At 42.2% G+C, this 16578-nt stretch overlaps 1 protein-coding gene across 27 annotated transcripts in view; it reads left to right on the top strand.

Moving 5' to 3' along the window:
• The window catches only part of CAMK2G (calcium/calmodulin dependent protein kinase II gamma), a 111368-nt gene that overhangs the window by 70066 nt on the left and 24724 nt on the right, over positions 1–16578 (top strand). For all 27 annotated transcript variants that reach the window (XR_013953051.1, XR_013953052.1, XR_013953053.1 and 24 more), the window contains 7 exons: positions 2177–2279; positions 3166–3249; positions 4095–4189; positions 6729–6851; positions 9077–9160; positions 9825–9867; positions 14965–15005. Coding sequence is in view for 24 of the 27 variants with exons in the window: in XM_080598106.1 (XP_080454232.1) it covers positions 2177–2279; positions 3166–3249; positions 4095–4189; positions 6729–6851; positions 9077–9160; positions 9825–9867; positions 14965–15005 (573 nt within the window). In the remaining 3 variants the exon portion in view is untranslated. The remainder of the gene's footprint in view (positions 1–2176; positions 2280–3165; positions 3250–4094; positions 4190–6728; positions 6852–9076; positions 9161–9824; positions 9868–14964; positions 15006–16578) is intronic.

Here is a 16578-nt window from a genome sequence, read left to right as displayed (position 1 = left end):
GTTCTGGCAAACTCCCATGCAACACTGTTGGCTTTTTGATTTGGAGCACTGTGAAAAGGTGAAAGTGATCTACTGCAAAATGGCTGCTGTGAATTATAGCTGACACCTGCTTTTGAGAAAGGCAACCTCCAAGAGGCATTACTGCCCCAAGTTAGGGCCTCTGTGAAAATAGGTAATGTTTTCATTATGGACTGGTAAAAGATTTCCTTTGCATCCTGCTTTGATACACTATCTGTTTTGCTTCCCAGGTTTTGTTTGTGTGAAAGTTGTGAACCTGTTTAAACTTAACAGTTGATAGACACTCCTCACCGTACTTAACATGTTCTTTCTGTTGCTTGCTCCAATTCACAGAAGCTATCCAGGCCCGAGGAGTAGCCATTCCTTTTAGCAATAAATGATCCCATGCTCTTTATTTAATATTCTAGTTCTTTGCCAAAAGCTTGGCCTCTGGGATCAGCATGTAATAACTGCAGAGCTTGCTTCATGTGAAGTTGTCTCTTGCACCTCCCTCTCATAAGCTAGTCTTTTGGCTGTCATGCTCTTAAAGAACTTCAAATATTGAGCTGCCCATGGGGACCATAAAAAATTGGGGAATGCATTCACATCCTTACCAAAAAGTGTGTGAAACATGAGACGATCCATATGTTGGCAAATGTGCATGGATAAGCACCCTTAGCCTAAGGTGTTTGTAGCTGTATTTTAGAAGCAAATAGTGCTTAGCTAGCATAAGCCTGACCTAAACTGCAGTGTTTCAGGCCAAGCCCAGGTGTGATCTTAAGTTGGAAGGGATTTTCAGAATACTTCATTGGCCTTGTGCTTTAGGGACTTGTTTTCGCTGGCAGGTTTTCATCAACATAGTTTGCTTAACCCAATCTCTTCCACTTTCCATATGGTGAAAAGCAAGTGGCATCAAAATCTACTGAGACCCAGTTCCCCTTCCTTCCATGCTGCTTATGGCAAGGACTGTGGTGGGTAAGGCTGTCCTTTCCTTCAGAGCAGAAGCAGTGCACATGCCCAGGACTTTAGGGCAGGTAAATGAGTATAGCCTCTTGTTCCTGTCAGGCAGAACAGGGTGGGAGGGTTGCAGAGAGATGACAATAGTGAGCAGGCTGCGCAAAGAAAGACCTTCACCAAATTTGTAAAACTGACATGGAGTCCTGTTTCTGGATTTCTGGGCTTCCATCTGGCTAGGTTAAAAACTCAAGTTGATAGGAATTGCACAAATGATCGGAAGGGAACAGCATCAGAAATCCCATTTGTCCTTCTTTGTCTACAAGCTGGGTTTCCTGTTGAGCTGTGAGAGCCAACACCTTAAAAGCTTTGGGGTTTCAAAAGATCTGTTTTAACTAGCTGCTCTGGTGCTTCAGGGCAAGCTGCTTACTGTCGCAGTACAATTTTTGGATATGTGGTGAGCCTTCTGCTGAAGTCTTCCACTGAAACTCCACAATTATGATTCAAGTTGGGTCCATGGCAGGGGGATCCATGTCTGTTTCCCATTCCTGGCATATGAGAGAAGTGTCAGGCCACCTATAGTATAGGTGACAGTGGCAAGATAGCATATTTAACACTGCTGTAAATAACGACTTGTAGCATGAAAAAAACAGCTTACAAGAATACTCTGCTGTTTTCCTTTTGCCAATTTGAAGCTGAGTGTTTTTCTGTAAGTGATGAAAGCTACCGCCTAGCTAGATGATGCCTTTCTACATTACAGCTCTGTATTTGGCAGGCCTTATTAGCATCATATTTACTTTTCCAGTGCCTTGGGGATTTTGTAATATTCATGGGGAGAAACATCACTGTAGATTGTATCTGCTGCATCCCATTCTCTCCTCTCCCTCCTCCCCTCAAATTACTTTCTGCAAGGATGATAACAACAAATTTTGGGTCCTGTGTTGCAGGGACTGTACTGTCAGTGCCCTCTGGTGTCAGCATGTAATGCATGGGCTGGGCTGGGAGAGGCTCTGGCTCCTATAGAGGATTTTTGTTAGACTTGAGTATTTTCTGCAACTCTAGGTCAAGGCCATTTGTTACTGTTGTTCTGCCTTCATCTGAACAGCTTTAGTATGTGCCTTCTATCAGCAGATTGATTTTAATGATGTGAATACAGAGGTAGGAGGCTTTAATGAGGATATCAGTCTTTTGTTCTTACCCCTTTTTTTTCCTTTCTTCTCCCCAGCCTGAGAATTTGCTACTGGCAAGTAAATGTAAAGGTGCTGCTGTCAAACTGGCTGACTTCGGACTGGCTATAGAAGTGCAGGGAGAGCAGCAGGCCTGGTTTGGTAAGAACGTTTGAGGTTTCCCACTTCTACTCACCCCCTTCCTGGAGGCTGGTTGAATCGCACCCTCCCTAAGTGTTTTCTCTTAGCTCCTCCAACACGCTTGCAGATATTTGGCATTGCTACTTTTCCCAGCATTCCAGCCTCTAGGTCCTTGGGCATGAACTTCGGTGCAATACAGGAAAGAATATGATAAAGACAGAAAAAAATGGTCTGTGTATTCCTCCATTTTTCTTGTCAGTGTTCAGTAGATATTAGTGTCAGAGATGAATGCAGTTGCTAAGTTTAGACACTGATCCAAACTTTCCTGCTACTTAGGAGTGTAGAGATCTGGAATTTTGTTTGGTCATTTTACAGAAATGCACTTGAACTGGCTTTCTCAGGCACGTTTGGATCCGGCTGTATCCATGTCTAGGTAAAACACAATTAGAAACAAGACCACCTCAGGCTTAACGTTAGCTCTGAGACTCTGCACTGCTGTAGAGATTCTGGAGAGATGGTGGCTACTCTTGGTCTGCCCGCACCATTTGGGAACGGGATGCGTTCCATCAGTGTTGTAGCGCTTTCACACTCCAAGCCATTAAATGTAACAGTGATACGAAGCATGAGAGAGGTATAGCATACAGGTTTGTGTCCAGCTGGCTGACATGGTTCCTCCTTGTTTTCCATTCTTCCTGCAATACATAGACACTCACCCTCATCTATTTTTCTTTACATTTTTTCCCCTTTTTTGTCCCTTTCTGTTGGTCTACCTAGATGTAGCTTTAGGAAATGTGGGTTAGGGATGGTGGGTTTTAAAATTTGTTGGTTACCATTAGTGGATTTTGTCATATGTCAAGATACCTCTTCTGCTTGAGGGCTGTACTTCATGTCATTCCTTTCCTGGCAGGGTTTGCTGGCACTCCAGGCTACCTCTCCCCTGAAGTCTTAAGAAAAGATCCATATGGAAAACCAGTGGATATATGGGCATGTGGTAAGATTCTGTCAAAACATTTTACGCTTAATTGACACCTTTTCATGTAGAGGAGCAACTCCTTACAGCCTATTGCTGGGAGGGTGTGCAGTGCTGCTTCTTGTTGGGTGGAGAGATGAAGATGCTTGAGAATAAGCACCCTGTGTAGATGGAGTTAATACTGGAGCCTGCACTCATTTGATTCTGGCTCCTAATTCTTTCTTCAGGCCATCCATCAGCTGTGTGAGACTCAAGAGATAGCACTGTTCTGTGCTTTGCAGAGTCAGTTGTTTAGGCCACTGCAGCAGTTTCCTATTACACTAACTGTGTAGAAAATGAAATAGTGAAAAGAGCTGTAAACGTATCTGAGACTGATAAGTTTAGAGAGATGTGATATCAGTGTTGCCTGACATGGAATAAACGGTTCTCTGCAGGCTGGGAGTGTTAGTTTTGTCAATGACATTTGTCCCAAGACCATGCACAGCAAGTGTCTAAAAACTGATTCCTTCCTAAAAAGTCCCTTGCTGCACAGCAACCCCAGGGGATGTGCCTTCATTTATCCTGAGAGCAGCTGGGAGCTGTGGCTCACCAGCCGTGGTAGCAGGGGAGGAGGGTAGAAGTACACGATGTACCTTGTTCTAGCTCCTGGCAGCTGGGGTTAAGAACTAAACACGTAGTGCCGGGATGAGGTTCAGCAGAGGAGAGCTTTGTACTGTCTTTTAGTACCTCGGAAAACTAAATATGATGGCAAAAAATGCTACAGAGCAGTGATTGCCTTGGGGACTGTCAAGAGGGAAGGTAGATGGGCTGAAGGTGTAATTGGCATATTAGCCTAACCATAGTGTATCTGTGTCTCTCCCTCGCAGGAGTGATTCTGTACATATTACTAGTGGGGTACCCTCCCTTTTGGGATGAAGATCAGCACAAACTCTATCAGCAGATCAAAGCCGGAGCCTATGACGTAAGGGCACTTTCTTGCTGAGTACCTGCATGGGTGTAGAAGCCATCCAAAACATGGCCTTGTCTTGGCGTCCAGCAGCAGGCCCCAAGCTGCTGTGCAAAATGACGTTTGGCGTGTTCACACACCTCGTCTTCACTGCCTGGAATATGGTCCCGTTTGGGACTACTGAAAGGGTCCGTGGACAGCGTCGCAGTGGGCACTGAGACGTTGTTCGTTAGGGAAATGCAGAGCTTGAAATGCAGATGGTGGGCAATGGTGTCTTCTACTGTGTTTAGCCACAGTAACATAGCCATATGCTAACACTTTAAGGGAAACAGAGGGAAGGTGGAACAAAAAAATGCTCTTTATCAAGGCCTGATTAAAATTGTAAGGAACTGTTCTGAAGAACTTATTCCAGCAGTGGGAAGTGTGGAACCCAGTGAGGTGGCTTTGCATGGTGGGAGCCTTTGGGAGGGATGGCTGTGGTGGGGTCAGTGTGGTGGGTTGGAGGCTCTGGTCAAAAGCCAAGTATTTCCTGAAACAACTTCCTGAAACCATTCTCAGAGAATGGCAAGACTGAGGTGACTGAATGAGGGGAGTAGCAAGGAGATGGGTACTAGGGAGCAAAGGTTATGCGCAATATGGTCTAGGTACAACAGTTTGAAAGTCTGCCGTGAGTTCTTCTGAGTGAAGAGAGGCTTGGGAGGGAAAAAGGAATTCCTGGAAATCTTAGCTTACAGCCTGTAGATGTGAGTGTTAAGTGGAAGTTGGGGAGTTCATTTTGTGGGCTGCCTTGGGGTTTGTGGGGAGAAGGGGCTGAGGTTCTGCTGGACCTTGACTACCTCCCAGCTTCTTTGCCTGAGACCATGAGAATGGCTGTACTGGTGAGAACAAAGGTCTGCCTGACCCCGTGTCCTGGCTCAGTGTCTTCCTGAGTGAAAGGAAAGTGATGTCTTTGTATTTGATAGCCTTAAATAAACTTGTGTTCTTCTCTTGCCTTCCTGCCCCTCTCGTTCCTGTGTTCTTTCTGTGTTGCTTGTTCTTGTTTGAAGTGTTTTTGCACTAATGATATTGATGGGGATTTTCAAAGCACTTCAGGGGTTAAATAGCCATTTTTTTTTTCTGTAAGCCATGAGGAGTGAAGTGCTGGATCCCTGTGCTTCCAATACTTCATCTACCTTTTGGATTCTTGCCTATAATGAATAAACTACAGTAGGTTCTTCCCCTGTTTGCGTGTCAGAAAACAGCTCAAGTTTTACTGGTGCCCGTGCCCCTGGTGTCCTTACCCCAGCACTGGACTCTTCTGTTGTTGTCTCTTGCCCATAGAGGAAGTGACAATTGTATATTGGACCTTGTGCTGTAGGATAGGGATTTTTCAAGGCATTGCTATGAATATTTCCAAGTTAGTGTGTGTGCGGGAAAGTATTGTGGCTGAAAGCTCAGTATTGTCATTTCTCAGTAGCCCCCTTCAGTGTTTGCAGAACAAATTGTATAATGCTTTGCTGCTGTCTGAGAACGCAGGAGTGAGATGACTGAACATGATGGCTGTATTTTCATGACCCAATGGAATGAAGTATAAAATACAGGAGAAAGATGGGATAAACTCTTTCTAAATGTTGTAATACTATAAGGAAGCACTCTCAAGGTAGATCAGTCTTCTCCCCTCGTAAAGACAGGGGACTATTAACCCAACAGCAGATTTTTCTTTGTGGTCTTAAGTTCACCTGTGATTGTGCAGTTGGTTCATAGCAGCAAGACACGCTACATTTAGTATTGGCATGCTGCTATCTGTACCACATGCAAGCATCTGGAGGATGGCATAAGTATCTCATCATTACTGGAATTACAGGAGAGAGCAGTTAACCCCTTGTGGATGATGAGCAGCTGAAATACTTGAGATTCTTTTCTTTGTTTCCATGCTTCTGTGCTCTCCTCCCCCATTGCATCTCTCTTGCTCCCCAAGTAATGTTTTCTGGTATAGTAGATGCTTGCAAACAAATTGCTGGTGCATTGCTGCACCTAGGTGACTGGTATTGTTCCAGTATGTTGTGTTTTGTGGCAGGGGAGGCATACCTGATGGGAGTCCTGTGTCAGTGGTTATTGCTTTTCACAAGGTTTTGCTGTTGTGTTTATGATTTTGCATATGCTGTTATAGCTTCTGAGCACGATGGAGGAAAAGCAAGGTGGGGTATAAAAGGTAGTACTTGTGTTTATGTCAGAACTCTGTTTAAAAGGTTTATGAATTTACCTTGACTGCTGAGTATGAAAGAAGTTCAAAGGTGTGAGTGATTCCTAAAAGGCTTTTTAAGCTGTTAATTTTCCTGCCTGTCTCTGGTGAATGGTACGGGTGTGTCCTGCTGTCTAGTACCATTCATTTGCTGGATTCTGTATAATTTTATTCAACATGGGTTTTCCCAAAAATGTATAGTTTTCTGCAAAGATGTTAGCTCTGATATTAAAAGGGCAAAAGCTGGAGTTCAGCTTTGTAGGAGGGAGAATTTCTTTTGCCTGTAGGAGAAGATACTTCGAGTTCATCATCTCTTCCTTCTTACTCTTTCAGTTCCCATCACCTGAGTGGGACACTGTGACTCCTGAAGCAAAGAATTTGATCAACCAGATGCTGACGATAAACCCAGCAAAGCGCATCACAGCTGACCAGGCTCTCAAACATCCATGGGTCTGCGTAAGTGTTTTTCTCTATTACAGATTGATTTGTGGTTTACTCTGAACTGACATGCCAAGAAGACTTAGCTGCAGAGGAGCGCAGAATATTTTAAATCTTTCAGATTGTGATTTTCAGAGGCTGACCTTCAGCAAGCCAACTTTGTCATGCTGTGGTGCTTTTATTGCCACTGTAGGGGAGAAAAAATGCCATCTCCTTTGAAAAGTTTGGTGAATGTCCACAGTTTGTTTTTTTTTTTCCACGTCTCCTGTTCCAATACATATCATCCTAAAACATCAGATGGAGTTTGGCAGCAGATAGAATATTTTAGGAGTCTTTTCTTCATCTCTACTTCAGCTTATTGCATTGCATCTTTGCAGTGTTGGAATGTTTCCATCATGATGCAGCTTAACTGGCTGTAAACCTGAAAGCAGCAAAACCTCTTTTGCTGTTCTTCCCATATAGACTTTGCATTGCCAGACCCCACGCAGGGGTATTTTTCTTTTTTTGTGAAGTTGGCAAGGAAATCCCAGAATGCAGCAGAGAGCAGGTGTAGGGAAGGGCAGCAGCAGCACTCTTTTATCTCTGCAGGAGGAAATAGTTCCACCTAAGTCTAACCAGATGCTCTTGTAATACCATAGCATACTTCTGCTTTCTAGGATGTGTCTATGTTGCTTAACTCATTTGTTCTTGAGAAATTGTGGCATTTTTTTTCCTTTCACCACAAAACACATTAGCAATTTAACCTTATTTACATGAACATCTGTGTAACAGTAGTGTAGTGTGAGCTGTCAAGTGGCAAGTTACTTGGAAGTCAAAACTTTATGCTGAGACTTTGTGCATCTCTGAGGTTTTTTCCCTGCTATGCATGCTTTTAATTAATAGTGGTTCCTTTATATTTAACTTTTGTCCCAATGCCTGTAACCAAATCTGTGTGTATTATAACTCACTCCTGATTGTAACGTAATACATAATGGTTTAAGAGAGGCTTTCTTTCTGTTGAGTTATGGGGAGTTTGAATTCACTTCATAGCCATTCCAGTCTCTCACCCAAACTGCCTGTTGTTAAGTCTGCTGTTTCTGTGTGCCCTGCAGCTTCCATATACACAACGTAGATGTTCTTACTGGAGATGTATTGCTCCTCTGAAGTAAAGGAGGTGGCAAGTCTTAACATTTTATCTGAATCACCGAGTTTCTTGGTATCTCTGAACTTCTGAAGTGTGTGTCCTGACTCTCTTAAGGCAGAGTTGAACAACTGGGCACCTATGTCACTCCAAAGGAGGCTGGATGAACAGTGACCATTGAAGTTGTTAAAGAGGACAGTTTAGCTACCTTCTCCCTCCACACTAAGGTGTATGCTGCAGCAGCTGACTAGCTTCCAAGTCAGGATGGAAGAGATTTCCCATGGAACTAGCTAATCTGAGTGTTGTTTACAGTTCTTTTGGGTACTGCAGATTTTCTTCCAAGCAGGAGAAAGGTAACGGTTGGTTTGTACAGTCAGATCTGCCAAGTTAGTCATTCTTCCACTGTCCTTGCAAAGGGAATACAGGCTTACAGCTCTGTGCAAGAGCAACAGCTCCTTTGGCATTAGTCTCTGGTTTTCTCATGTGCTCTAAATGACTGTCAACACTTCTGGGAAGTTCTCTTTTTGCAGCTGATGGTATCCCAGTCTACTGTGGGTGACAGGTGTGCATCACTGGCCAGGGGTTGTGCTCAGGTTTTTGCATTGGTGCAATAGATCCATGTTGTTATTCCTCTTAAACACTGAAAATCTGTGTATGCTAATCTGATGCAAAGATGCTAAGGCCTCTGCTAGTCAAGCACTTAAATTCAGGGAACTGTCAGGATGGCTGCCGCTCACTAGTATTTACTTACTGCTTGGAATTTTCCCTTAAAGGTTGTTACTAATACAATCTACATCTTTTTCTGTAGAGCCTCCACCTCAGTCCCTCCTAGGTATGCTGTTGGTTTGACTTGTCATATCAATATTTTGACCCGTTCATGTGTCAGAGAGACAGGGAGTGCTGATACTCATCTGTACTTGTAATAACCATCCTGACTTTAACACTTCTTGCTCTTTTGTGGTATTCGTAAGTTAAGAACTAGCTGCAGTGTTTTGCAGCCATGCAGTGGTGGGAGGATCAGCCGTGTCAGTTTGTGTGTTTTGGCTATGTGCAGGTGGAGAGAACTCCCCTGGCTGATTTGGTTAGGGTAAGCTGCTGATTTTCTTCTGTTCTTGTTTTTCAGCAACGATCCACTGTCGCTTCAATGATGCACAGGCAGGAGACTGTGGAATGCTTGAGGAAGTTCAATGCTAGAAGGAAGCTGAAGGTAAGAATGTTAGTTTATAGGTGTCTTTTGTTCTTAATTATTTGAATTTGAGCTAAATGCATTCCTAGCAACAATATTTTCTATGATTAACTCAATAGTGGTACTATTGGTAACCATTTGTGGTACTCCAGTACAGGGTATAAAAGAACTGTATTGAGGAGCTGTGTAGTTTCTTTCTCTGAGGTGGTAAGTTTACCCTGCCTCTTCTGCTGTATAATCACCTTTCTTGCTTTCCTGCAAGAGAATTGAAGGAGAACAACTTTTAAATTTGGGGGACTTTGAATTCTGATCACTTACTCTCTTCCTCTTAGTATATCAGATGCATGTAGCTACAGGAAAGCCTCTGGATTGTGTATGGAGCAGCTATTTGTTATTTGAAAACTAGGAAGCAATGGTATTTCTAAACACCATTCTTGGTGACATTTTATATGTATAAGTATATCTTATACTATATCCTGCCCAGCCTCTGGGCCCCTTGAAAGGCCGGACTCTGAGTGGTCCTATGACAGGTCTAACAGCCACAAGCTGGATATGCTAGGTCTTTCCAGGGCAGCATTGGGATGCCTCTGCTTTGTTACCTAATTCCCTCTGTTCTTCACAGATAGCCTAGCCTTTTCTGCAGTGAGTGGCACGGTTTGTTATCCCTGCTTTCTCTTCCTCACAGGGCGCAATCCTCACAACGATGCTTGTGTCTCGGAATTTTTCAGGTAAGATTTTACTGTTCCCATCCTCTCCCTGGTTTTGTTTTGTGTGAGCTGTAGGATGTTTTAACCTGTCTGGGATCAACTAGGAGAGGAGTAAGCATGCTCAAAACTCATTATGGAGTAATGGTGGTCACATTGTCTTGGCTGGTGATCAGTGTGAAAAAGAGAGTTTTATTTTTGAGGAGCATCACATGGAGCTGTAGTCTGGCACAAGAGAGAAGCAAAGTCAGCTGTTATGATATTTTGTAATTTGGGGAAAATTCTAGCTGGCATTTGTTAGTTTTCCTGTCTGAAACCAGGAGTCAGGAACTCTGACTCGGTAGCAATGGTTTCTTTAGACCTGACGTGTGGAGACAGCGCAAATAGAAATGTTGCTGGAGGGGGCAGGAGCTATTTGAGTATTGTATTACTTTGACTCGACAAAAATGGGTCTGAAGCATCCAACTATTAGAATTTTCCTTCTTGGAGTTTCAGAAGTGGTTTTCATCCTTTCAAGCTTAATAACTGGCAGTCTGGCTCCCACCCAACTGCATTACGTAGTGCACTTACTGAAGACGCAAATCTCAACATGCAAATCAGTGCTTTTTGGAAGATGGTTGTCTTGGCTCAGCACATTTGTGGTGCACTCTTATCTGTGTTCATTTCCATTTAGGTGGAAAACCTTTATTTGCAAGTGCTTTTGGTTTATGGGATTGTCTGCCTTCTTTGCCCTCACTGCCATTACTTTCTCTTTTAAAAAGGATGATTATTGAATCCATGAGTCAGATTTTTATTGCACCTGAATCCAGTTACTTTCAAGTGCAAGTCTGCTCTATGCATTTTAAGTGATGATGAATGAAAAGGAAGCATATTAATTTCATCTGCCTGTTTACTAATGGTGGAAACCAATCCTTACATTGTGTGATGTTACAATAAATATCTGAGTGGAATGCAAACCTCTGTGAAATCATCATTCCAGCATTCAAAGGGCACATTTATGCATGCAGTCTTTTGTGAAATCAAGGCTATGTTTTTAACCTCCTGTATGGATTCAGGTGATTTCAGTGGTGGTTTTCAAATAAAATTACAGAATGTGAAATCAAGCTACAGTTAAGGAAGAGCCTTTAATAACTTCAGAGTTGTTTTTCCTTGCTTCTTGCTTGAAATTGAACCTGTGTGAAATTGAACCTACCTGACCAATATGTTAGGACACACTGTGCAAAAAGTACATGTGACTACAGTCATTCATTTCCCCTTCACTGTATTTCTGATTGTTTCGATTGCAAGGACAGAATCACTTTCTCCATTCACTTGTCCCAGGACTACGTTATGACAGGACATGAAAATTATACATTGTTTTCTGAGAAGGATTTTGAAAGAACAGCTGGAAATGCAGAATTGCAGGGCTTCAGCGGAAACTTATAAATCATTCTTTTGGGTTTTCTGCTGGTATGACCAATCTGATCTGTTCACACAGCTAGTTTTTACTTCACTTAATGATTCTGAAGTAGTTTATTTTTTAAACAGCAGTTTTAGGTTCATTTTTAGTCTACGAATGTCACTTCTAACGTAACTGCAGAAGTGCTTGGGTAAGACAATCTCCTGCGGCCCAGATTTTGAGTATGTGAAATGCCTGAGAGAAGGGTTCTCCTTAATGGTGTGTGACCTATGCAGCCACTTATTCCCTGAGCTAGTATTAAGGAAGAAAAGGCTTGCTCTGCCTTGCTCATTTTTTTGTCTCAAGGGCTGAAGCTGTTGGATCCCCTTCAGTTAACAGCTGAAGAAAAGGAAATCCTAGGTGTTCTGTAGTGAGTTCTGCTGAGTTCTCTGTATGACAGAGTTCTGCTCTGATCCCAGGTAATGAGATGCTCTGAAAAACTGTCCAGAAAGAAATATGAATTCCGATGCAAAGCATTCACAGCATCTGTGGGTAGTAGCTATTCTTAATATCTTGATGTCTTTTGGAAATGGAGAGAGCAGCTTCATCTTGTTTTCTTTGCATGACTGTGTGTAACATAACCTTGATTATTATTGTTTTTTTCTTTATTTGCTTGGATTTCTTAATTGCTGCAGTTGAAATACATAAATCTGATGGAACTGAAGAGTAATGGCACTAACTCAAAGTCAAAAGTAGAACATCCATGTGGGAGCTTGGGGTAGAGCTCAGACTTTTACAATCATGACAGGTCATCTAACTGCACTTGAGAAGCCCTGAAGCAGTACTTAATTCTTTCCCTAAAGATCTTGAGGGGTTTTGATTTCTCTAATTGAGTGACATTGTTTTGTGGGCCTCCTAAAAGCTACATTCCCAGCAGGCAGGGACCTGGATCTATGAAGAGAAGCTTTTTCCTGTCTGCGGATGAGATCTTCTAAAACTTCACAGATGTTTTGAGCCAAGAGGAAAATGAAGGCTCATGTGACTCTGGTATTGATTAATTAGGTGAGGTAGTACTAACTGCTGGAAATAGGAGAAATCCTCTTAAGTCCTGTTATCATTGCTATCTCCTCTGTCAAACATCTTGTGCCAAGGAGTTCATTCATTTGACAGTGTGGTTTTAACTTGTGCTTAAAGGGTCTGTAGCACTGCTTTTTTTCCATCAAAATATCTTTTGAAAAACAACAAAGTTTGTTTTGTGAGTAATCTGTTGCTTGCTAGATTCCTTTTGTTGGGTCAGCTCCTAAAGGGTAAAGGAATGTGATCTGGCTCCTTTCCCCAGTTACAGTATTTTCAACAATTAATATTGGCTGTTTGTGGTTCTTAAAACATTGTCTCATATCAGCTGTAGGCTATTTATTAAAAGCAGATACAGTTGCATTACTTTCAATGTAAGTCAGGAAGCTGAGGTTCTAATAAGGTTTGTAACTCCTGTCCGCTCTGTGGTAGGTATTCACTCTGCTGAGAGAGCGTTGCAGGATAAACTTCAATTACGGGATCTTTGGAGTCACATCAGGGTATGCACATGCTGATTTGGGTGATCACTTGTGACTTTTGATGTTCAGATGATCCAAGCAAGTATTGATGTGACCTGATCTGCATTTGCTTAGAGAATACAAAAGTATAGTCGATAAATCAATTGATTAGATCATAGGCAAGTAACTCCTAAATCATCTTCTGAGAAGTAAACAAATTTATTGCTAGGAGAAAACTGGCACGGTTTTCAGAGATCCCAGATAGCTGTAGTCTCTGGGGGAGCCTGGATTTATCTATGTAGATGAAATTCTGTAAGAGCCTACTCCAAACTTAGTTCAAGGTTGGAAAATTTTGGTTTTCGTCTTAGAAACACACATCTTCACGAAGTACTGAGAAATGGCTTTTCTCTGTAAGACTTAAGGCGGACTGCATGAAATTCTTAACACTATTTTCCAGACTCTGGATTGCAACTGTTAATTTAGAGAGGAGTTGTTCCACAAACTTTCAAGCTGTATGAAATTCACTTGTCTCAAGTGTTCCAGTGCAAGTCATGTGTGCTACCCCATGTTCAAAATAAAACCTAAGGCAATTAAGCCTTATGCCTGAAACCTCTGACTGATGCTGAGGTTTGTCTTTCTTTTTTTTTTTTTTTCTTTTGGGAGTTGTCAATGCTCGCTGAAGACAATTTTGTGAGGCAGCTTATGACAATAACTGAAATTCATTACATGTATCTGTAGATCCTTATTGACTTTTCAATACGAAGTTTTAGGTTTTTTACTAGTTGAATGAGGTTGAGAGAGGCTGGAGGCAGATGCAGGGAGCAGAGTGCTTTCTACCTAAGGAAAGAAGGGCTGAAAATGCTTGTGCCTGATTGGCGTAACCTGTGCAGAGATGTTTCTGAGCTGACTAAAGAGCAAGAAGAAGGAAATAATACAATTAATGAAGTGGCACTGAAATATTTCACTATCTTGTTATACCAGAAGTGTTTGTAAGGCCAAGTTTTTGCTGGTGTGTGTACATACATATTTATATTCAGATTGAAGTTTGGTCTCTTTCCTTTAATCAAAGTATATTTAAAATTGTGCAGGTAGTATATTTGCAGTTTCTGCTGTGTTGTGTTAGTTGTGTAAATATGCATTCAGGACCAGAAATTTATATTACCTGACTGGTGTAAACACTAACCTCTTGGTGTGAATTCCGAGGATGAAAAGATGGAGGAGCAGTTTATCAAGAAATTTCCAGAGACATTTGAATAAATGAGTACGAGAGCAGTGGGACCTACATTTCCCAAGCAGAAGATGAGGTCACATTTAATGAAAAATTAAGTTGTCTTCAGTCACTTCTTTGTCTGTTAAATTGCTTAAGAAATAGTCAGGGATTTCAGAGAGTGATGCACAGCTACTGCAGCGTGGGCCTGCTGAAGTAATGTACTTCAGTAAGTAAACTTAGGTTTTGCAACTTCCCAGAATCACATGGATTTTATGTTGCATTTAAGTGTTTATCACTATGGCCTGAGAGTGTACTACATTATCAGAAATGGATTTAAATGATTCCCTTTACTTCCATTCTCCTCTACCTGAGGTTCACAAGAATTCTGTGAATATCTTCTCTTGTTGTGTTTGCCCTTTACCTTTTCATTTCTTGGCTTGTGAGGAAAAGATTTTGTAATGCTGTGAGGGTGGTGCTCTTGTGGTTTTTATCAGCTCTTGAATTTGGGATGGACTGGAGCATTAAGTCTCCAGGGTCTAAAATGGATGTTCAGAGCATCTTGACCCTTTAAGTCTGTTATGTAAATGGCTGTACTTGAGGATAAAGTTTATCCTGTTGCAGAGATCTGGCAGATTTTTTTTTGATTTTCCTCCTGTAACTGCTGATGCTCCTGGATGGGGTCACAGTTTGCGAGTAGAGCATTGAAACAGATGAGCTCTGAAGACTCATTTCAGAGTTGGTCTTTCTGAGATTCTGATAGTGGGAGCTTTTTTGCCTAATTAGATGTGCAATAGATGGGATGGGTGTCCCTCTGCTACCAGAATAGATTTCATGGTTGACTTGTGTGGTCTTCCAGCACTCTATCTGTTAGAAGGATTAGCAGAATGCTAATTAGATTAGCTCCTGAAGTCTCGTGCAGTTTTGACGAAAAGTGGGGAAAGAGAGAGAGAGAGAGAGAGTCTTGAAAACAAAATCTGACCTCCTTCTGCTTCTCTCCACAGCTGCCAAAAGCCTTCTGAACAAGAAATCAGATGGAGTGAAGGTAAGTTCTTGCTTTCCCATTTCACTCTCCCTCCCACCACCTGAAGAGAAGGCAGCCACTTCTCTGGTGCCCATCCCTTTACAGGGTAAAAGCACAGCCCTGTCTTGTGGCTTGGATCGCTATGATCAGTGTATGGTTATGGAGCCCCAGGTGGGATCTTAATGTTCCTTACATGCACCATATATATAACACAACCAGCTAGGTAAAAATTTTCTTTGCCCCCTTTCTCTGAAGTATGGAGTGCTGGTTGATGCTATGGATTAGAAAGATCAAGGACTGCTCAAGTGTGACACGTGCCTCTGACTAGTCTTGTTCTTTTCAGTGCAGAATGCTTCTGGGTATCAAAATTGCCAAGAGCAGTTGTCAGTGGCTGATGATACCCAGCTGACCCTATGGAAATCTTTGTCTCTCCCCTTTGACAGATACCAAAGGTTGGGGTGGGGAAGGAAGAGCTTTCAGACGTTCCTGTTTGGACAGAATGGAACGTGAACCTTGCGTTAGAGTTCAGCCAGCATCCCTGAGGTCCAGGCACTCTCACATTCCCTTCTGAGGGGAATTAATTTTTCCCAACTTAAATTTCACTTCGTGTGCGTGGTCATTCTCTTGTTCCTGGAGATCAGACAGGCTATTCCCAAGGCTGTGTGTTATTGTAGGCTGTGGCTTTTTACCATCTGTTAGTGGACTAGACATGGACTTGAGTACCATCTTCCCTTACCTGAAAGAATAACTGTCCTCCACATAGTAAGAGTTGGTTTGTTTTCCCTGCTTGCATTTCCATTTGAAGCCAAAACCTTTCTCCACAGCTATTAAATGGAACAGGTCATCTCCTGGTTTTGCACTGTCTTCCTTCTGCCCCTGCTGTGGGGGCTGACCAGCACACTTGTTCTCTCCTCTCTGAGCCTGTTTCCATTGTAATGAGACTCTATTTCCAAAGGACTCACAATTATAGGGAGGCTACTGGAAAAAATGAGATGGTTATTTTGGGACTATTCTGGTAAAGCTTGCATTCCTGCAGTTCTGCTAAGTTCTACTCCAATATTGCCCAAGTCATGGGGATTTTTTGTCCAAAAAGCTATGTGAATTTTACCCTAGCATACTCATCTTTGGAAACGTGTCTCCAAGGGTGAGTTTTTGTGCCTTTTTGCACGTGCCTGCATCTTCTCTACAGGTGCTCATTGAACACATGCACGATAATGTAGTAAGTATGTTTCAGTTGTCAGATATGTCAATACAGAAAACATTACAGTAAAATCCTAGTGGAATAAAAATGGGTGATCCCAAATGATGTAAACCAAGAACCAACAGCTAAGTGCTTCAAAATCCCAACATAACAGGCGAGATGCAACTGGAAAAGCAGCAGATAACACATCTACATAATTTTTGTCACCTAACTAGAAAAAAGTCTTCTCAGAATTCTTGATTTCTAGCATTCTCTCAGGGGGTGTTACTTGGGTAAAGATCTTCCAGAAACAGATAATATTCACGCTGGTGTTGAGGCACAGCTTCCTGGTCATGTAGTCACAAGGAGACCTGTATGATTGGAAGAGGCTTCCAGTTCATAAGAAGAGAGTGT

The sequence above is a fragment of the Anser brachyrhynchus genome, assembly GCF_964034855.1.
Source record: "Anser brachyrhynchus genome assembly, chromosome: 6".
Taxonomy (NCBI): domain Eukaryota; kingdom Metazoa; phylum Chordata; class Aves; order Anseriformes; family Anatidae; genus Anser; species Anser brachyrhynchus.
Note: the sequence above shows the minus strand (reverse complement) of the source record. Positions and strands in the feature narration are given on the sequence as shown.